This window comes from Lampetra planeri, chromosome 9 (genome assembly GCF_965212315.1).
Source record: "Lampetra planeri chromosome 9, kcLamPlan1.2.h2, whole genome shotgun sequence".
NCBI classification, from domain to species: Eukaryota; Metazoa; Chordata; class Hyperoartia; order Petromyzontiformes; family Petromyzontidae; genus Lampetra; species Lampetra planeri.
The window spans coordinates 1,732,573-1,753,674 of record NC_136115.1 but is presented as its reverse complement, the minus strand read 5'-3'; the positions used below and the strand labels follow the sequence as shown (position 1 = coordinate 1,753,674).

Here is a 21,102-nt window from a genome sequence, read left to right as displayed (position 1 = left end):
GGCAAATGAGGTTCCCATAGTGTAGATGCTTGCCCCGAGCTCTCATACTCTGATGGTGCATTGTCTTTGAGTTGTGCGCCTTTTGGTGTCATCTGGTCCAACCCATGTGAGACTAGGCTCAAGGAAAGCTGTCTCGGGTGTGGACCAATCAACTTCAAGGACAGTGCACATTATCAGAGTTATGTTCTTTTGTTTGTATTATGACTGCAGGTATTGCGGTCTATGCAAACATGACTCCTTGTAAAAAGGTGTCAGTTTTGTTGCCAGATAGAAGGGTAAAAAAAACTATTATCATATTTTTACTGGCAAATGAGGTTCCCATAGTACATTAAAACCGTTGGAATACCTTATGCCAGAAAAAGTGTGTTGACCAGTGTTATTCACTCAGCGGGCATCTGGGACTGCTGGATCGAAAGTGTCACATCATTATGATTTTAATATTTTTTTTATTAGTAATGCACCGGATCCTCGTATGCCTGTTCATTCGTTAAGTTACTCATCCATGTCTTCATCGCATGAGGCTACCCGCTGCCCCTCGCTACACCTTTGTGCTGGCGAGAGAAGATCTGACAGCGGCGCGAGACAACGCGAAAGAGCCCTGCGCTGAGGATCTGGCTGTCTGCTGCTGTTGCTGCGGCTGCTGTGGCTGCTGCTGCTGCTGCATCTCAGGCTGAGCGTGGTCCGTAGCGTCGTCCGTGGCGCCGGGCCGGGCTCGCGATGCGCACATCGCGGAGAAGCCCACAAAGGTGGGACACACGGGGAGGTAGCGCAGCGCGCGCACGCGGCGCACTGCGGCCATGCCCACGGGGAAGTCGTAGGCGTCGATCTCGGCGCTGGAGCCGCTCGCCGCGTGAGCCCCGGCCTTCCACTGCAACAGGCCACGCTCCTCCTGCGTGCCTTGGGAGGGGCGGCAGGAGAGATTCATTCATTTCCGAGGTTACCGTCCCATTCGTCGTGTTCGTTCGCTGGCTCGCTCGTTCGCTCGTTCGTTCGCATAAGCCGTCACGTGATCTCCGGTCATCCTCGCAGCTGCAGTGGTGGCTTTTGGCTGGCCTTTGAACGAAGACGGTCACCGCGTCACGCGCTTTCAGATGCACTAACTACGGCCGTCTGGAACACTCTTCCGTCTGATATTAGGAAACCACTGGAGATATGCACCGCTAAATCATCTAGATTGAGAACTCATTTCTCTAGAACTGCGTTTTATGTTTCGTTTGTTGTCCTTCCCCGCACCTCCAATTAGCATGCAAACGTTGTTCATTCATTGATTACTTTTGTTCACGTATTATTTGATTCGTTTGTATATTCACACAACAAATGAGTGAATGCTAGACGGGGGATCGTTGACCTTTGCCGTTGTATACGCACACGGATAGACGCACGCCACGGAGAATGCACGCGCGCGTGCATCCAACACACCTGACCGCGCACCTGGGATCGTGTTGTCCAGAACGAATGCGACGCAGCCGCCCACGAACATCTCCGTGGTGAGCAGCACCGTGAGCACCTGGTCCAGCTCCACCACACCTGTGCGGGTGGGGTAGGGGGTAGGGTAGGGGCCCCACGTAGGTAAACATCGGCGTTCGTCTTTGCTGCACGCGTGTTCTCGCCGTCTCGAGCAGGTGGGTGGGTGGCCAGGTTCGGACGAATGGGTCGTGACTTCAGTGTAACCGTAGCGTGTTTAAAGGAAGGTGGTCCTCGGCCTGGTTTCAATTTCACTGAGGCTCATCGGTGAGGCGCGGTCTCATAGTTAAATGCCACGGGATGCCGCATGTGTCCAACAACATCTGGCCACGCACGCACACAAAGACAAAGATCCCCCGTAAAGCCTTAACAGACTGTTGGCGCAAGCAACACACACCCGCTCACGGCCAATACCATTGACGATTATCTGAAGCGGTCCTGGGTCTCCCCGAGGTCGACTCATGCCCAAACGAGTACCTAGTGTGGTGTGTATATATCGCCACTGGGGAGACAAAGGCGGTCGGGAGTGGTGTTGGCCACCCACCCCCCCCCCCCCTCGTGTGCCGTGCCGACCTTCACAGGTGCTACCCGCTAACAGCACTTGCCCCAACAGTCTGCTAAGGCTTTACGGGGAGTCTTTGTCTTTGTGGGCGAGCGTGCGTCACGGCTGGGATGTGGACTCACCGCTCTGCACCGGGTGCTGCTCCACGTAGCTGGGCAGCGTGAGCCCGAAGAACATGGAGAAGCCCAGCACGAAGAGATTGCGCGAAGAGTTCATGTCCACGAACTGCAGGTTGGACAGCCCCACGGCTGTGATCATGCCTGGTGGGGGGGGGGGGCACGGGGTCACGGGGTCACGTGAGGTGTGTGACTTTATCACCAATGTCATTACGATAGTGCATGGGGCAGAATCATCTGAAGGTGTCCACTGCACATTTCGTTATTTATCTCCACTTTGCCCTGTCTTGTGCCAATGTTCGCAAGCAGTTGCCCGCATCTTTCTGGCACCAATCTCTTACGTCTTAGTCAAGCCCATTCGCTGGTTGGTCTGTGCGCCTCAGAGCGAATTCAAATTCGTTCACTATATCCTAAATTAGTTAATTTTTCTAAAGATGAAGGGCGCAAACTTTTGTGTCCCCGAACGACAAGCGCCGCAGTCGTGTGCTCGTGGCCATAAAACCAAAACTATCGACCTCGTAGTAAACCACTGTACCGTAGTCTGCGCTCATTTTAATGGAGGACGAGCAAAAGTGCATGAACTCCCCGCACCTCCGATGAGCACGGTTAGCTACAGTGCGTACGGTGCGAAAGAAGTTCAACATACATACAGCTCTCTCGTGAAGCCCTCTCGTCGTGTCTAGCACACCGCGACATTGCCACTTAGCTCCTGAGGCATATTGCCACGCGCAGGGATAGAATTAATATCCTGCACACGGGGATACGTTTTGTTTTTGTTTTAACGAACGTGTCCATTTTTATTTGACCTATCAGCTCCGTTGTATTAAAGCGATTTACATTTTAATAATTATAATGATAACCACAACTTTCCGGTGACTTGAAACCCTGGAGTCTCAGAGGGATCTGGGGGTGACGACATGAAGGCGGTGGCTGGGGAGCGGGGGGGGCGCATTTCGGGAGACTGCGTGCCTGGCCAGGTTTGGATGTCAAATCAGCAAAACATCAATGCGCGGGTGTCAAACGCAGGAGCCGGGGCACGGGTGCGCGTGCGTCTTTGTCCCAATGAATGGAACGCCTGCAGTTGTGCCAGCAGCTGAAATGTTTCAAATAAAAAAATAAAGAACGAAGAACAAAACGAGAGCGGACGCAATTAAAGGAAACAAACTGTCAAGTTCTACGGCCATCCTCAAAACACGTCCCGGGTATTGCGTAAGCCGTGAGAAATGTCACTCGCATGATGGATGGCCTCGGCCTCTCTCGCCGTGCGAGTGCGAGGGGGTGGGGGCGCGATTCGCTCGCCGCTTCTACCGGGCGCCGCGGTGAGCACGCAACAAAGCAACCCCACGGCTACGTCCACCACCACCACCACGGCTAAGTCCACCACCACGGCTAAGTCCACCACCACCAACCCCACGGCTAAACCCACCACCACCACCACGGCGAAGTCCACCACCACTAACCCCACGGCTAAGTCCACCACCACCAAGCCCATCGCTAAGTCCACAACCACCAACCCCACGGCTAAGTCCACCACCACCAACCCCACAACTAAGTCCATCAACACCACCATCACGGCTAAGTCCACCACCACCAACCCAACGGCGAAGTCCACCACCACCAACCCCACAACTAAGTCCACCACCACCAACCCCACGGCTAAATCCACCACCACCACCACGGCGAAGTCCACCACCACTAACCCCACGGCTAAGTCCACCACCACCAAGCCCATCGCTAAGTCCACCACCACCAACCCCACGGCTAAGTCCACCACCACCAACCCAACGGCGAAGTCCACCACCACCAACCCCACAACTAAGTCCACCACCACCAACCCCACGGCTAAGTCCACCACCACTGCACTACTGCTCCCCACATATACACAGAGATGAAGATGATCCGTATAGGCTTAACAGAGTGTTGGGGCAAGTGCTGTTAGCGAGTAGCACTTGTGAAAGCTGGCTCTGCACACGGGTTGGTTGGCCAGAACGACGCCCAACCGCTTTTGTCTCCCCAGGGCTGATATTTACACAGCATACCGGGTACTCATTTAAGGCTGAGTCGACCTAGGGTCGGCCAGGTCCGGTTCAGATATTCGTCACCGATTTTGGCCCATGAGAGGGAATGTGAATCGGGTCACCGGGTTCGTAGCGCAGTGCGCTAACCACTACGCCACCGCTCCCCATCAACAACACACATTGCACCCACACACGGCTGCGTACACACATATACACACGACGGAGAGCACGCAACGTGTTGAGGCCCGTATACACATGGCACAACTTCACAATGGCATCTCTGTTGCCCTCCACGCATTCCTATAGAGCCCGCGCTGCGCGCCCAACGTTGGGGCTGCTTTGGGTCACCCAGTCACCTCTTAAGGGCCCCAAGGGCCAGTTTCCGTGCTCACTCAAACAAATCCAGCCAAGTGGCATCACAGCCCCGACAAAATACCCCCCCCCCCCCTCCAAGCCACAAGTGCAACCAATACATCACCGAATCTGAGTTAGCGCAGACCTATGCAGCGCACGAGCGAGTGATTTTTTTCGCGTTTTCGCCTTTGAACAGTCGCTGCTGAATGTATGCCTTAACGTGATGAGTGGTGGTGGTGGTGGTTTGTTGTGAAACAAAGCAGCCTCACAGGCCGCCTGCCCTGCGTGTTTCTCCCGCTGTAGGAGTTACTGGTGATCGGCCGAATGTGTCCACTTGGCGCGATCATAATACCGATGATGATTGTGGTGATGACAACGGCGTTGATGTTTGATGGTCAGAGAATGGTGATACGGCTATGACTCCGATCGTGGGGCACGTGCTGTTGGTGAGCACCTACGAAGGCCGCGTGAGGCGCACGAGGTGGTGAGCGGCCGGCACCACGTCCGGCCGCCGTCATTTCGCCAATGCTGATGTTTTACGCACTGTGCAAGGTATTGATTTGAGGTTGGGTCGACCTAGGGGAGGTCCAGGCACTATTCAGATATTCGCCACTGACGCTGGCCACGGGCGGGCATCAAACTCGGTTCTACTGGTTCGTCGTGCGGTGCGCTAACCACTACACTACCGCTTCCCATTACTTTCCCACCCTCCCCCCACACTACTCACACGCGCATTGTGTAAAAGGTAATCGTTGTGCCGTGGTGGATCAGCGAGGATGCCATGGCAAGGGGTCAAGCAGGTGACCCCTGATATGCGTGTGTAAATCTCCACACCTGCGCAGGTACACGGAGAGGAGAGGGGGGCAGCGGGAATGGGGGGGGGGGGGCTCCCCTTTTCTCGTAGGGATCCAGGAGGGAGGCGCGGACGTGCGGTTCTCCCACGACGCGCCCGGCTCTCAACAAAAGCCGCAGGCGCGCGCCAGTCACGCAGGTGCCCCGCCACTAAAATCGTCACTGAGGATGAGGTCATGGACGACGACGATGATGATGGTGATGATGGACTGTGGGCCGTGTGTTGGTGTTAAGGTGTGTTTAATTGGTGTCCATCTGGTACAGATACAATGGGAGGCTGATCGATGCCAGGGTGCTGTCAGGGAATGGCTCCCTATTGGTCAACCACGTTATGTATGCCGACGACCTGGTAATTGCAGCTCACTCAGAGGAGGAGTTGGAGGTGCTGCTGCTGAAACTAGAGTATGCCACTAGGAGGTGGGGCCTTACCATCAGCCCCACCAAAACGAAGCACCTGCCTGGGTATTTTTGTACCATCGGGCACTCCATCGCTAAACGGTGATGGGGCAGTTGTGGAGAGATTGGAGAGTTTTCCAAACCTGGGCAGTGTGCTTATGACCGGCTCCGGTCTAACAGCAGAGGTCTCACTCCGAATCAGTCGAGCGGCATTATCTTTTTGTCGGTTGCGAAACGCTGTGTGGAAGCTACCTGGTCTGTCGCTCCGCACGAAGCTTCGTGTCTTCTCGGCCACAGTCATTCCCTCCCTTCTCTACGCTTGCAAAACGTGGACCCCCCTAATGGAACATCTTCGCTGGTTAGAAACATTTTGGCTGGCCTGCCTACGATCAATCCTGGGTTTAACCAGGCTGGATAGTATGAGGAGCTCACAAATCCTCGAAAAATCTGGACAAAGTCCCATCGGTGAGCACCTCCGGCAGGCAAGGCTGCGTTGGCTGGGCCATGTAGCCCGCATGCCCAAACAGCTTTTGTTCGGCCGGATCGAGGGCGCTAAACGGGCGCGGCACGGGCTAGAGAAGAGATGGAGTGACGTGGTACAGGAGGATGTGGAGCTGAGTGGACTTGCCGATGACTGGTACCAGCGGTGTCAAGATCGGCCTATGTGGAGGAGGCTCGTGAAGGACGCTACTGGGCAGTTGGAGGCAGTCGCCCTCCAACAACAACAGAGGCCGGAGGAGCGACGCTCATAACAACGTGCGGAGTGCCGGGTGGCTAAAGCACAGCAAGTTGTCACAGTAGGGGGCACAGGTGGTGCATCAGCCAGTCATCTCGGTCATCTCAGTTAGTCGACCCGTGGCACCTGGGTCTGCCCCGTGACCTCCTGCCAGCGGGCGTTCGACACTTCACGTGGCCTCGAGGTGCACATGGCCTTACACAAGCGTCGTGGTGACGTCACCGACACTTAGTGGCGAATGGCGGTTATTGTTGTTGTAATTGGTGCCTGTGCAAGGTGTGTGTAATTGGGGTTGGTGCAAGGTGTGTGTAATTGGTGTTGGTGCAAGGTGTGTGTAATTGGTGTTGGTGCAAGGTGTGTGTAATTGGTGTTGGTGCAAGGTGTGTGTAATTGGTGTTGGTGCAAGGTGTGTGTAATTGGTGTTGTGCAAGGTGTGTGTAATTGGTGTCGGTGCAAGGTGTATGTAATTGGTGTTGGTGCCAGGTGTGTGTAATTGGTGTTGGTGCAAGGTGTGTGTAATTGGGGTGCAAGGTGTGTGTAATTGGTGTGGGTGCAAGGTGTGTGTAATTGGTGTTGGTGCAAGGTGTGTGTAATTGGTGTTGTTGCAAGGTGTGTGTAATTGGGGTGGAAGGTCAACGAGTTGTTAGTTCAATGCGCTACGGGCCTGATGATCTGAGCTTGTTGTTGTAACTCGCTAACCCGCTGGACGTGACAAGCCACTTCGTTGAGCTATCATTTGTGGTCAGGTCACTTCTGAAAAAGAACGATATAGCTTACCTGGTTAAATAAAGCGTAGTTTACAGTTTTGTTTTCGTGCCATTACCAGCGGACACCTCGCCATGCTTCTTTGCAACAATTATCGGTCGTTGCACGCGAGATCAAACGAGACGATCATGCCCCGAGTGCGGATACTGTGTCCAGGCGGCCCGGTCAATTAAGGACGGGAGCCAAGTCAATCCAGGCCTTGCGCAACCGACCGTGCACCGGGTCAACGTGGTGGTGGTGCACTGTTGTGATTGCCACGTGAGAATGAATGCGTCTGGTCTACGCTGAACAAAAAGCAGAACCGTGTTCTTGTCTGAGTCATTGATAAACATTGAGGGTTCAGGGGCCGACTCGAGATGCCTCGAGTGTTCTCAGGGGTCAGAGAGTCTGAGCCGGCACCCGCTGAGGGTTGTAAATCTTGGTTTCTGCTGCCATTGGTTAAACCGGGCTCTCAAGTGTCGTGAGTTGTTGGTGTCAGCCCATTGAACGATGAATGGACCCAGACTAACCTGTTAGAACGAATTCACTGTTTGACTGAATTGGGCAAACAAATTCCAGCTCTTGAGCTTGAACAAGTGTCACCGTGTGGCTGTCATGTGACGCACATCTCTGCTGCAGAGAATGCGGGAATGCGAATTCGAACCTCGGACTCTCAACGACACCGGCTCAGCGTCCCAGATGCTGCCATCATGAACCCCCTACCTTCCCACCCCCCCCCCTCCCCGAGCCGCTCGCCCCTTACCGAAGAGGGTGCAGAAGAGCGCGCCGAGGATGGGGTCGGGCAGCGAGGCGAAGAGCGCCGTGAACTTGCCCACGGTGCCCAGCAGCAGCATGATGCCTGCCCCGTACTGAACGACGCGTCGGCTGCCGACCTGTGGACAGCGACACGGCCACGGCGGAGCAGCGCGGAGTGAGACAAGGCCGTCCGCTCCGTTCGCTTTCTCGTGGCCACGGGCGCAGAGTACGGTGAACTGGCCGTGGTTCTTCACTCATTTTTAGAGGGGAGGGGGAGGAGGGGGGGTGGAGGCACTTTTCCCCGAAAAAACATCATCAGAGGGCCGACACACATTTGAAACCGTTGGGGGTTTGACAGCAGCACGATGATGATGATGATGGGTTTCTTTTTATCCCATTTGTGTATTGTCAGGGGCTGCACAAAAGGCCACTGTCCTGTTTGTTATGTTCTGTACTTTCAGGTCATTCACCCGATTCTGCCGTTACATTCTCAACATCCTCCGCATGGACCACGTCTCTAAAATGCCAGCGGAAGATTCCCGTCTCGTTGGAATGTTCGAGTCTAGCTGTCTCAGACCGATCCTTAGAGGGGGATGGGGGCGGGGAGCAAGCATCACGTGCATTGTCGCCGGACTGTTTGTGATGATGTGCACACAAGGCCAGGCTTTGAAGAACGTTGAAATAAGTTGGCTTTTACAAAACGATATTCATGGTGACATGTTCCACCCCTCGTTTGTACCCCCCCCCCCCCCACTGAGCGAATGTGACAAATGAGTGTACTTTTTAAGTGATGCCCAGCAGTCAAGGCAATTTATTGGATGTTTAAATGAACTGCGTCAACGCATGAGATGTGACCTGGGAATACTTGATAACTCACTTAGAATTGTTTATATATATAATAACCCATGCCAGCTCCATTGGATCATTCCATTGTAAGGTCATCAAAGGTGGTGGTGGCTTGGGGAAGGTCTTAATCCAGCAGTGGATTGACCACGACCGACTACGATGGATTTCGTTTGAACACTTTGCAGTCCACGTTTGATTGCACACGGTCTTTGTTTCATTCCGTCGTCTCCCCACGGACAGCTGCACAATGAAGACAACACATTCACGAAACATTCACGAAACATTCACTCTTTTTTCCTCCACTTAAATCTGCCTACTTTGAACAAACGTCTACATTATGGAGGGGGGGAAACTCCCACACGTTCGCCAGTAACGCTGCTGCCTTCAAAGGAAACGCATAAAATAGGAAACGTTTCGGGCAATGGCCCTTCTCCATAGCACGTGAAGATATATCGTCTGAAACGCCATCTGTTATATCTTTAAAGGCCACAGTGTTATCGACGAATGTGTGTTTGCATTGTTAACTTGTGCTTGTGCACCACTGCCAACGCAGCAGCATCACCACCAAATACTTAAATTTCGATATAAAGCTTTCGTGACTGCAGGGATTCATCTTCTTGGTTATTTCGGTAAAGTCACGTAGAAGGGAAGTAATAAAATAATAAAAATAAAACATAATAAAATAAAATAATTCTCACGAATTTTAAAACATAATAAAATAATTCTCACGAATTATTTTTTTTTATTATGTTTTATTTGTATTATTTTGTCTGTCGAGGCTGCTTGCCTTGTGGCCGAAACGTCGTGAGAATTATTTTATTATGTTTTATTTTTATTATTTTATTACTTCCCTTCTACGTGACTTTACCGAAAGAACCAAGAACACCAAATACTTGTTTTCCCACTTTCTCGACGTTGAGATCTGTGGGCTATCATCAAGCTTTTTTTGTGTCCGGGCCAACCTCCTCAAATGACCTCCTAGTTTTGCGACGTCGCATGGACCAGACCGCTCTTGAATGTGGTGAATTCACGCACGGGCCGCTCACGCCCTCTGACGGGCAGAGTTAAGATCGGAGTTGATGTTCGGAGCTGGGAGGGAGGCTCGGGTAGAGAGTTAGGGCTCGAGTTAGAGGCTTGGGTTAGGATTAAGTGAGGCTGAGTGGGATTAGGGTAAGAGCTTGGGTTTGGCTACGCTTAGGGGTTAGAGGTAGAGTTTAGGATTAGGATTGAGAGTTAGGATTTAAGCTGAGTGTTTTGAGTTCAGGGTTATGATTAAAGATTATAGTTCAGGGATAGAGTTCAGAGATTGAGTTCAGGGTTTAGGTTAACGGTTAGAGTTGATGGATTGATTCAAGGTTAGGGTTTATGGTGTGAGTCGGGGCTTGTATTGTGGGCTTGAGTTCAGGGTTTTGGGTTAGAGTTCAGGTTGAGGGTCTATGGTGGACCCTGGTCCTACCTTGGTGATTCCCAGGACGCCGATATTTGGACTAGAAGACGTGGATCCGTTCCCAGTACCGAATAATCCGGCGATGATGCACGACAATCCTTCCATGAAGATCCCTCTGCCCACACACACACACACACGTCGCTTTGTCAGATGTCCACTCACAGCAGCAAGACACGACAAGCCGTTGTGCCAGGCTAGGTGCCGTGTGGTGTGCACATCACTGCCTGGCAGTGGCGGAAGATGCCACGCGTGGCTTCTGAAATCAATCTGGATTCCATGCCATGATGCTGAGAGCACAAAACTGGGAAGAGAGATTGTTTTAAAATAGTATTAATATCTTATTTAAAATAATGTGTGCCTGGAGCTTCCTGGCTGACTGCTGGCTGGGCTTCTCTCCACCCCAATCGTAAACCCGATTGTTAGTGGCTTCGGACCGTCGCCACCAAAACTAGCTGGGTAACTGGCAACATGGGATTATGCGTGTAACAAATGAGCATTGAATGGAGTTGAAACTGTGGACGAAGAAGTTGGGAGACATTTGATGGATATCAACGCCCAAGAGGTGTGAGGAACAACTACAGAGAGATCAGACTGCCGGGTTCATCTACAACTGCTCTATTAGTAAGTGCAATTATTCCCCCAGAATATCCTTTAAATCCTAGCGAATATAGCAAAAAAACATCAGAATACGTATCATCTTGGAATATCATTACTACACGAAAAGCAGATTACCTTCAGTACTCCAAGTACAGGAGGATTTAACACGTAGGCTTTCGCGACCAATATCATCCATAATACGGGGGGGGGGGGGGGTTGGACTACGCGATCTTTTTTACAGGAGGATTGAGACAAGGGCACGACCAACATAATGGTGGCGAAAGGTCAACGACCTCGCCTGGTATGCAGGAGGCAGTGGGTTCCATACCCCGACCCAAACGCCTCTCCCCGTGATCACGTGGACTTTTCTCCGGGTTCTCCGGTTTTTCTCTCCACGTTTAGAATCAACATCACCCCACGTTTAGAGGATTTTAATTTGGCTGCAGCTCTCAATTTCCACGTGACGTTAAACCACTTGGTTAAGCTTTCATTTGATGGCCAGGTTGCTTCTGGAAAAAACAGCTACATAGCTCAAGTGGGTCTTACCTGGTCAAATAAAACATATTTGTTTATATATATATATTTTATAGATTAACTTTAGTTCTCCGATGAGAGGAGGATCGTGACAACAGCATCCACAACACGACAGCCGTCTCTTTCAGGGAGCTTCAAAAAATTGTTAACACTTCGTTTTACATGCGACTATTGTTTTTAGTTAAAAAAGAACGAATACATTGTAACTTGATAACAAATGTAAATGTTAATAGCGTCAAAAATTCAAAGAGTCTCTCCACTTGTTCGCCATCATTGTCAACGCGTGCCTGGAATCTTCTCCAAGGGGTCCCCAGAGCTCGGAGGAGACACATTTCTTCGTGGCATTGTTGCAAATTTCTCAGAAGCGTTCAACATTTTGTTTGAAGCACCCTGTAGTATTCCGCAGCGGAGCCACCCACGTGGTTCCCGTGCTCGCCGTACCTGTTGATCGCGTGCACCGGTGGGGCCGGAGCCCCGCAGAGACGGGCGCACGCGTAGTAGTCGCCGATGGACTCGATGATGCCCGCCAGCACCGCGCTGAACATCCCCACCACGCCGGCCACCGTCACCACGGGCAAGCCCCACTGGCCTGCGCGCACCGCGGGAGATGCGTGTGTGTGCGTGTGCGTGCGTGTGTGTATGCGCGCGTGCGTGTGTGCGTGTGTGTGCGTGTGTGCGTGTGCGCGCGCGCGTGTGTGTGCGTGTGTGTGCGCGTGTGTGTGTGCGCGTGTGTGTCCGTGTGTGTGTGTGTGTGCGTATGTGTGTCCGTGTGTGCGCGTGTGTGTGTCCGTGTGTGTGTGCGTGTGTGTGTGTGCGTATGTGTGTGCGTGTGTGCGCGTGTGTGTGTGCGTGCGTGCGTGTGTGTGCGTGTGTGTGCGCGTGTGTGTGTGCGTGTGCGTGTGTGCGTGTGTGTGCGTGTGCGCGTTCGGGGAGGTGGGGGTTAATCGGTGAGCGGTAGCGCAGTAGATTTTGCACTGCGCTACGAATCTTCTTTGATCCACACATTCCATCCCCCTTCGCGGCTAACATCACACCCCCCCTCCCCCGGGCTACCCCAATAGGTCGACTCAGCCTTAGACGTGTACCTGGTGTGGTGTGTGTAAACGTCGGCACTTGGGAGACAAAATGCAGCCGGTTGTGCCGCGCTTACCACACCATCCTCCCATGCACAGCACTTGGCCCAGCAGTCTGCTAAGAGGCTATATGGGAGATCTTTGTCTTTGTTGCGTGTGTGTGTGTGGACGCACATGGGTAGGCGATCCTGAACCAGGGAGCCCTGCTCATGATGTCTCCGCGCGCGTCCGTGCGTGCGTGGAATCCGTACTCCTCTTCCCGCTCCGGGAAGACTCCGCTGAGCGTGAGCACGTAGCAGATGAGCCAGGACAGCACGATGGCCATGATGATCTACACACGGGGCGAGGGGGGGGGACATCTCTGCACGTGGTGGCGATTCCCTGCAGCCGCAAGAGGACGATTGCATTCACCACGGTTGGTGGTGCAAACAGAATTTGACTTTGCCCTTTCCGGCAATCATCCAGGAGGCGTTAAGATGTTCAAACGCCACATAAGACACCTATTGCAAATGCATCAAGTCTGCAATAACCACACATGCTTCTGGTAAAACGTGCATATAAACATGCTTTTATAATAGTCCCATATATATTCACCACGATTCTGAATACAATAAAAACAAAATTTAATTTGAGTCATGACCCTGGCTAGCAGCAATTCAATGAATCACTTGGGTGGGGGGAAGGGTGATTGTGGAGGGAATGGATTTCATTTATGTACAGCCAGTTAACCACCGTGCCACCAGTTGAGCACTGGTGGCACAGTGGTCAGTGCACTGCGCAATGAGCCAAGCCACGCGAGTTCAATCCCCTGCCACGACCAAGCATCACTGCGCGGCTGGCTTGAAATGGGAATTATTGGGGTAAGGCACTACCACTTGATTACAAGGTAAACCTGTCTATAATAGTCTCACGAGGACAAAACCACTGTCATGAAGGCACAACATAGCGAGATGGATGTGTGCCGGCTGAAATCGAGCACTTGCAAGTGATTTTCAAATCGCTCCTGAATCTCACCCCCCCCCCCCCCTTACACTGACCAGCATGGTGAAGTATGGTCAACAAATCCCCCGTAATCCAGCAGCAGCAGCAGCTCCACAACTCACGGGAAACATCTTGAAGATTTGGAAGCGGTTGGTGGAACATCCCTGTCCGCGGCGATACACAGGCACGGGCACGGAGGTGTTGCGCAGGTACTGCGAGAAGAGGATGATGAGCACGATGGCCCTGCAGGTGGGACGACGGCACAGGTGTAGCGGGGGGGGGGGGGTGTGGGGACAGATATCTCAGACATCGATGTATAAACTGGTGTTGGTACTGGACACCTGTGAAAAGGAGCTTCATAGCTCATCGGATTCCTCCAGAATAAATACAGATTCTGATTCTCAATTGCGTTTCAGCCTGTGCCAGACTTGGGCAAGGTTATCGCCCCACTACTTCTTACGAAGGCAATCGGAGAGCACAGACGAAACATACACAGATATTGGTTGACTTATCCAGTAGGTGGCACGTGACTTGGAGCCACAGCCCATGTTAAGTCCCGGCGAGTGCGCTAAGCCGCTGCTGCCGCAGCTGTGGCCGAAGGTGAAACATGAAAGTGATGGGCGCACCTTCGTTTAGCGCGGTTGGGCTACGCATGGCGTGAAACAAGAAGTTCAACATGCATATTTATCAGCGTCAATTCAATGAAAGGGGGGCCGTGGATAGAGTTACTGGACAGCGTGGTCAAGGTAACAGCTCGGAGTATGGTCGGGACTGGTAGTCTAGCGTAGTGGTGGTTACCGGGTAGGGTCTGCTTATCGAGTCGTAGTGCTTGCTTGTGTGGTAAAGGATATGGTCTGGCTGCCGAGTAAAGTGAGAGTTGTGGTTAGGATCTGCTTGGCTCTTGTGTTGACGGTTATGGCTAGCTTCTGTCGGTCGAGCATGATTAAACGTACGCCGAGCATCTGCTTGCTTCGTATTGGATCGAGTTAGGTGGCAGAGATCCGGTCTGACTGGCGAGTGTGCTGAGAATTCTCCCTCCTGCTTTGTGTATCCACCACTCCCCCTCCACACCACCCAACCACCCCATCGTCCCGTGCACTGCGCCCACATGGCCGAGATGCCCCAGTGCCGCCCGGCGCGGTCTCCCGCCGCTTGGAAGACGGAGAGGCCGATGAGCGAGACGGTCGGCGTGACGGTGAGCGGACCGATGTAGCTCAGCATGGCCCCGGGCAGCCCAGCGAGCCCGATGAACACCTCCACCAGGCACGACACGATGATGGAGCCCTGGATCTGAGTGGCGATGATCGCCGTGGCGGTGGTGGCGGTGGTTGTGTGGATGGGGGGGAGTGAGAAGAGATATAACACATGTTACTTATATATCTGTACCCGTGTGTATATGTCTCTCGTGAAGGACGCGGCTGGGCAGTTTGTGGCAATCGCCCTCCAATATCAGCTGAGGGTCAAGGAGCGACGCTCACCACAACGAGCGGAGCGCCGGGCGGCTAAAACACAGCAGGTTGACGCAGTGTGGACAAAAGGTCGTGCATCTGCCAGTCATCTCGTTCAGTCGACCCATTACACCTAGGTCTGTTCCGTGACCTCCTGTCAGCGAACCTTCTACACTTCACGTGGTCTCGAGGTGCACCTAGCTTGGCACAGGCGCCGTGGTAACGTCTCCGCCACTCAGTGGCGAACGGCGACGTGTTGTTGTTGATGTTGTTGTTGATGTTGTTGTTGTGCGCCTCTCGTCACCTCTCTCATGCGTGGGTGCCACGTCTCCGACGTATCCAGAATCCCGTTCGTCCCGTTGGGGTAGATCGTCGCTGCGGACGGCACACGGCAATGCACGGCGCGCCTACCATCAGGAGACCCGGGTGAATTGTCAAGGCTAAGTTGGGGTTACCGGCCTTAAACTACTGAAACGAAACTATGTATATATTTTAATTTCACCAGGTAAGGCCCGACGAGCTATGTCGCTCTTTTTGAGCAGCGACCAGGCCACGAATGATCGCTCCACGAAGGGGCTTTCTCGCGTGCAAATTTACGGAGGGAAAAACCGGGGGACCCGGAGAAAAATCCAGGCCACCACAGATAGGGAGAGAGACTCCAAATATACAGCAGCAGGCGTCAGATTTGTGATCGAACCTACACCAAGCGAGGTAGTTAACATCTCGCCACCATGGCGCCCTAACAGGAGCTCGCTAACAGCACCTGACACTGTCCCCGTGACCAATGGTGATGGTGATACCGCCACCCCTCGCCACGGCTTCCGTCCTTCCACCAGATCCCCAAAAAATACGAATATCGATGCGCGTCCTCCAAAAAGGAAAACCAAACCCTTCTAATGGTGAACAGCAAAACAAGGATGGCAATGTTCATGTGTTGCATATGTTTTCAGATAAACACCTAAAGGGCACGGTGAGCGAGTTCCAAGGGGAAATGAGCGGCACGTTTATGTTGCAATGCGGTAAATTCACTCAAATGGCACGACTGGACTCATTCCTCCCGATGGGGAACCGTCTCCCTCCCTGGGAGCCAACCAGGACCCCCGATGCAGAGGGGTCACGGAGCACGCTCAGAAAACGAAAAGCACGCTCATTGGTCAATCAGTTCTGCCGAGTTCAAGTTTATTTTGTGTAACCAGGCGAAAATGCACGAGAGATAGGGAGTCTCATTTGCAAGAGGGACCTGGGGCATCAGTCTGCCGGTAGGGTGGCGATGATATCTGCTGCTGCTGTGTGCGTAACCCCAATTGAGTTCATTTGCGGTTACATTTTCGAATTTGGAAAATTTGAAACCTGACGCCGCAGAATGACGTCAGGGGGAGAACTTTAACGGCCGCTGTGAAGCAGACGGCGGGGAAGCATCGTCATGGTTCATTCATCCGCGGTTATAATCGGGGCGGCCGCTGGATTTGAACCGTGACGCTCTGTAACGTGCGGCGAACTCGCCACCGCCTTAGATGGTTGCATCGATGAGTAAATATCGTTTGCGAGCCACGCGGTTGGCTACGTGAGGTGCAACAGAAGTTCAACGTCCATACAAACGTGCGGCTGCAGGCTGTATGAAGTGAAACCGCGAGCTGTACCTGGCCCACGGGGGATTTTTGCCTGAGCACTGAATGAGTGGGCGTGGGTGCGTGGGTGCACCCTATGGAACCCACATGCGTCCGGACACTTCCACTTGTCCAGGGCGAGGATGGCACGGGCTGGCACCAGGAAGGCAAAGGCGCTCGCCTGAAACAAGGGCAGCCTTGGAGCAACACGGAGTCGGGGTTAGAGTTGGGGTTGGGGTGAAGGTTACTTTCAGAAGGCATGGGTTACCTATCTCATAGAATACTACATACGGGCACATGTTTGGTAAATTGCATGAATTACCGGGTGCATGCGGATGCGATGGCCATGTTGATGGTAACAGTGATGATGGCGATGGCGACAATGATGGATTTTATGACAGTCACGAGATGCGGTGTGCAGGGTGCGTGAATATTTTGTGGGTCAAGGACCCGGATAGATCCGCGTGAATTTAAACCCCGGTAAAGTCACGTGACTTTACCGAAAGAACTAAGAGTATGAATCCTTGCAGTCACGAAAGCTTCAAATCTAGAATTAATTTAAACCCCAACGATAATTTTACGGGAACTGAACGGATGATCTCTCTCAAGGTGCTGGCTGGAAAAAAAGCGTGTGCGCCCACCTGCACCCGAAGGTGGTCTGCAGGAGCGTGGTGATGCCCACCACGGTGAAGATGGTGCCGATGAGCTGGCTGATGGCCACTTGGTCCTTGCCCACGCACATGGCTTCGGCCAGGAGGAAGGGAACCGCGATGGTTCCGCTGAAGCAGGTGAGGTAGTGCTGTCGTGCAGACATGTGATCGTCGTCATCGTCGTCATCGTCGTTATCGTCGTGATCGTCGTCATCATCGTCATGCTGGATGACCCTCACCTCTTCCAAGACTTCTGGCCAGCATTGGAACAGGAGGACGAATTCCCTCTAGATCGGGTCTCTTGAACTCGTTACAGTGGATGACCTTCTCCCAGCAATGGGATGAGCAAGCAATTGCAAGGCTGCACCTTTACTATTTTGTTTCCTTCCTACTGGACATCTGTGAAAAAGAGCTGCATAGCTCATCGGATTCCCTCAGTCTAAATAAACATTCGGGTGGGACTGATACCCCTGGATACCCCCAGCCGAAAAAGTGACTCCAGCATGACATCATTTAACCAATCAACTTTCGCTGACATTTGATTGCATTCAATGCCGCTGTCTTGCAGGTTGTATGTGTGCTTGCATCATGCCCATTTGCCAAATCAGAAAAAAAATCAACAATGACATTGCCCCCTACTCGTGGTATGATGTTCACATGCAGGCCGGTGCTGCACAGAGACAACTGCCGTCAGGGATGAGTGAGTAAATGGGTGAGTGGTGTCGTGACCTGCAGTGTGGTAAGTGAGTAAGTGGGTGGGTGAGTGGGTGAGTGAGTGGTGATGTGACCTGCAGTGTGGTAAGTGGGTGGGTGAATGAATGGGTGAGTGGTGGTGTGACCTGCAGTGTGGTAAGTGAGTGGGTGAGTGAGTGAATGGGTGAGTGGTGATGTGACCTGCAGTGTGGTGAGTGGGTGAGTGAATGGGTGAGTGGTGTTGTGACCTGCAGTGTGGTGAGTGGGTGGGTGGGTGAGTGAATGGTTGAGTGGTGATGTGACCTGCAGTGTGGTAAGTGGGTGGGTGAGTGAATGGATGAATGTTGGGATTGTCAATCAACCCGCACGCTTTACCTCGTTGAATCCAGGTGTTCTAGAGGGACTGAGACCGGCCACACACTCACCTGGAAGCCCAGGAGGAGACACAGGTACCATGGAGGGACGTCCTCAATCTTGTAGATCATGTCAAAGCTGCTCTGTTGGCTGCGTCCTGCGGTCTCGCACACCCTGCAGGGTCGCTGAGCGACACACCTCCATCATCATCATCATCATCATTCATCAAAATCCAATTTATTTATAGTGAATTTGCATTTAATTCGAGAGATGCTGCAGTGGTGTGTTTGGTCATCGCGCTGGAGTTGCAATCCAGTTGCTTGGCGGTTCGATTCCGTCTCCTGGTGGGAACTACGTTGCACGTGGCTGTCTGTAATCCAGCAAAACGGGGTGAAACCGCCTTCCCGTGGGCATTGAGGAAGTACCGTACCCTGACTCGCCAGGAAAACGCAGTACAGCTAGTGGACTAATCGCCATCTGGTGTCATCTATACGGCGATAGAGTGTTGGTCCCCTCGCACAATGCGTGGATTTTCTCGGGGTGCTCGGGTTTCCACCTCCCGCGTGCATAACAAACACGACTCATCATTAATTTATAAAAAACACCCCAGTGTAGCGACAGGCCCCTTTTGCAAAAAAAAAGAGTCATACGACTCGGCGTTGCTCTCCTGGACACACGAGTAAAGCAGTGATGGGCGTCCCTGGCACGTGATGAGAATAATAACAACGACGACGAACAACACCGCCGGGCAATGACTCACGTCCCGTTCGGCTGGCAACTCCAACTGACTCCCCAAGTCTCCCGCGACTTGCCGTCCTCCATTCACATACGAGTGTTCCTGCGACCCATGCCGACATTGGCGATGCAATGAAAACAACAAGTAGCAGCAGCAGCATGTCTATTGTAGTTACCCACCTAAACTAAAAACGAAACTGTTTCTTTTTTAACCTTACCAGGTAAGACCCACTGAGCTATGTAACTGCTTTTTCAGTAGCGACCACGCCACAAATGATAGCTCAACGAAGTGGCTTATCGCGTGGAAATTGATAGCAGCCAAAGAATTTAAACGCTTGACGTTGATTCTCAATGTGGAGGGAAAACCCCGAGGAATCGGAGAAAAATCCACGCGACCACGAGAAGAGAGACAAACAAGCTCCAAATATACAGCAGGCGTCAAGGTCGAGATCGAACCCACGACCTCCTGCGTACCAGGCGAGGTAGTTAGCATTTCAAGAGATTCTCACCAAGTCCCGCTTTGTCGAAATTTGACCAACTCTCTCCGATAGGACGTTCACCACACAATTAGAACCTCCGATTATCACGGTTGACCACGCACGGCGCGAAGGAAGCTCAACACACGCACATTCATGCAAGAGATGGAGCGATGAAATCATCTCGCGTGCATAAGTGAGATTGGATCTTTGCATCGCGCGACCGTGAGAGATATCGACGGCTTTGGAAACATTCCTTCATCCGGCAGCGGATAATCGTGGCCACTGATGACGACGACGCCAATGATGGTGATGATGATGACGATAACGATGACAAACACGCAATGTTGAATACAGCGAAGGGCCCTTACCTTCAACCCTCCTTCCCCTCTCTCCGGGTCAGGCAGCCCGTTGCTGCTCGCTTGCAGATCCGTCGATGCCATCGCCTCTCCCTCCGTGTCCCGTCGTTGTCTCGAAATCCCGAGCGGAGAGGAATCTGCGACCCCCCCCCCCCTCCATCGTCGATTTGACGTCGCCCTTTGAGCCCCGCTCCTCTCATTCGCGTGCGTCACTCGATCACTCATTAATCGGCGATCTTCGCCGTCTTACAAATCCGTCCAATATCAGCGGCAAACGGAGGGGGGGGTTACACCGAGTTGATAAACGGGCAATGAGTAACTCGAACGATTTGCCGGCAACTCAATAATTGGTGACTAAACGTTTGCGTCGTGAATTTCGTGAATGCCAGAAGCCAGCAAGTTGCAGGATGGGATCAGTGTGCATCTCCTATTCAGGGGGGGGAGCAGATTTCTAATGATTTACACAAGAGAGAGCATCATGCAGGCATCGTGTTTAGTGTTCATACGACAACTGGATGCAGCCGCATCACACGATCACTGCACAAATCCGCGACACACGGAGGCGCACATGTACTGCCTCGTGCAAATCGTACTTGGCTGCGTACGGTGCGAACGAAGTTTAACGTACATGCATCCATATGTGCGTGCATTGTGCTCCGTCAATGAATGTGGGAGGGGAAACCGGAGGGGATAACTCACGCGTGCGAGGTGGGGGAGGGGAGGTCACCACCATCACGTGCACCCAGATGGAACAGATGGAGATTAGTCGAAGCTGGTTGAGCCAGGGTATGGCACCTTCTTGACGCCCACGGATAAAGGAGTTCCGTCAACATGTGTGCACCTCCACCGCCCAGGTGCAAGTTCGTGACCTACTGCTTTGTTGCGTTGAAATGGGCCCCAAAGCTTCAATTGAGTGCTCTTGCCAATAACATGTTGCCACCCAACGGCATGTGTCTAACAAAGCTGTGTAATGGTGAGACTTAGAATGTTGACACCAGTCTAGGGTTTGTTTGCCCTAACGTTACTTGATATTACTTGTCTTGAAAGCCAATTTTGTAGGATGATGGACTTATTTTTATTCACGTGTCAAGGCCAAACGGAGGTCTACTTATCCAGTGTGGACAGGTATCACATCTGCGAGTCTCCGGACCCGATTTCAGAAAGGTGTTGCTCAAAGATGTTTGGCCAGTTTCTTGGTGGAGCGTGCTGTTAAGTGTGTGTGTGGTCGAGTTAGATTCGCGCTCACGGCCGTCATCAGTGACGATGATCTAAAACCGGTCCTGGGCCTCCCCTAGGTCGACTCA

General features: G+C 52.6%; 1 protein-coding gene across 3 annotated transcripts; it reads right to left on the bottom strand.

Moving 5' to 3' along the window:
* Window positions 1–489: 489 nt before the first annotated feature.
* SLC23A1 (solute carrier family 23 member 1) lies at window positions 490–19,967 on the bottom strand. Of its 3 annotated transcripts, none has more exons than XM_078597331.1 (15): window positions 19,811–19,967; window positions 18,989–19,066; window positions 18,300–18,413; window positions 17,173–17,330; window positions 16,640–16,728; window positions 15,229–15,299; window positions 14,585–14,766; window positions 13,599–13,719; window positions 12,670–12,826; window positions 11,864–12,011; window positions 10,301–10,406; window positions 8,006–8,135; window positions 2,149–2,286; window positions 1,420–1,527; window positions 490–897 (listed from the first exon to the last, which is right to left on the bottom strand). In XM_078597331.1, the coding sequence occupies exons 1-15, from the start codon at window positions 19,880–19,882 to the stop codon at window positions 539–541; spliced, it is 2,031 nt and encodes a 676-aa protein (XP_078453457.1). In that variant the 5' UTR covers window positions 19,883–19,967; the 3' UTR covers window positions 490–538. The 3 variants fall into 3 exon arrangements, with proteins under 3 accessions (XP_078453457.1, XP_078453458.1, XP_078453459.1); XM_078597332.1 differs by having other exon boundaries at window positions 1,432–1,527; XM_078597333.1 differs by having other exon boundaries at window positions 18,300–18,402; window positions 19,811–19,912.
* Window positions 19,968–21,102: the final 1,135 nt, after the last annotated feature.

Coding starts and splice junctions, on each gene's coding strand:
- SLC23A1 (XM_078597331.1), bottom strand. CDS start 19,882: ATGGCATCGACGGATCTGCAAGCGAGCAGCAACGGGCTGCCTGACCCG. Junction 16,729..17,172: donor CAGACCACCTTCGGGTGCAG/GTGGGCGCACAC, acceptor TGTTGCTCCAAG/GCTGCCCTTGTTTCAGGCGA. Junction 1,528..2,148: donor GCAGCACCCGGTGCAGAGCG/GTGAGTCCACAT, acceptor CCACCCGCACAG/GTGTGGTGGAGCTGGACCAG.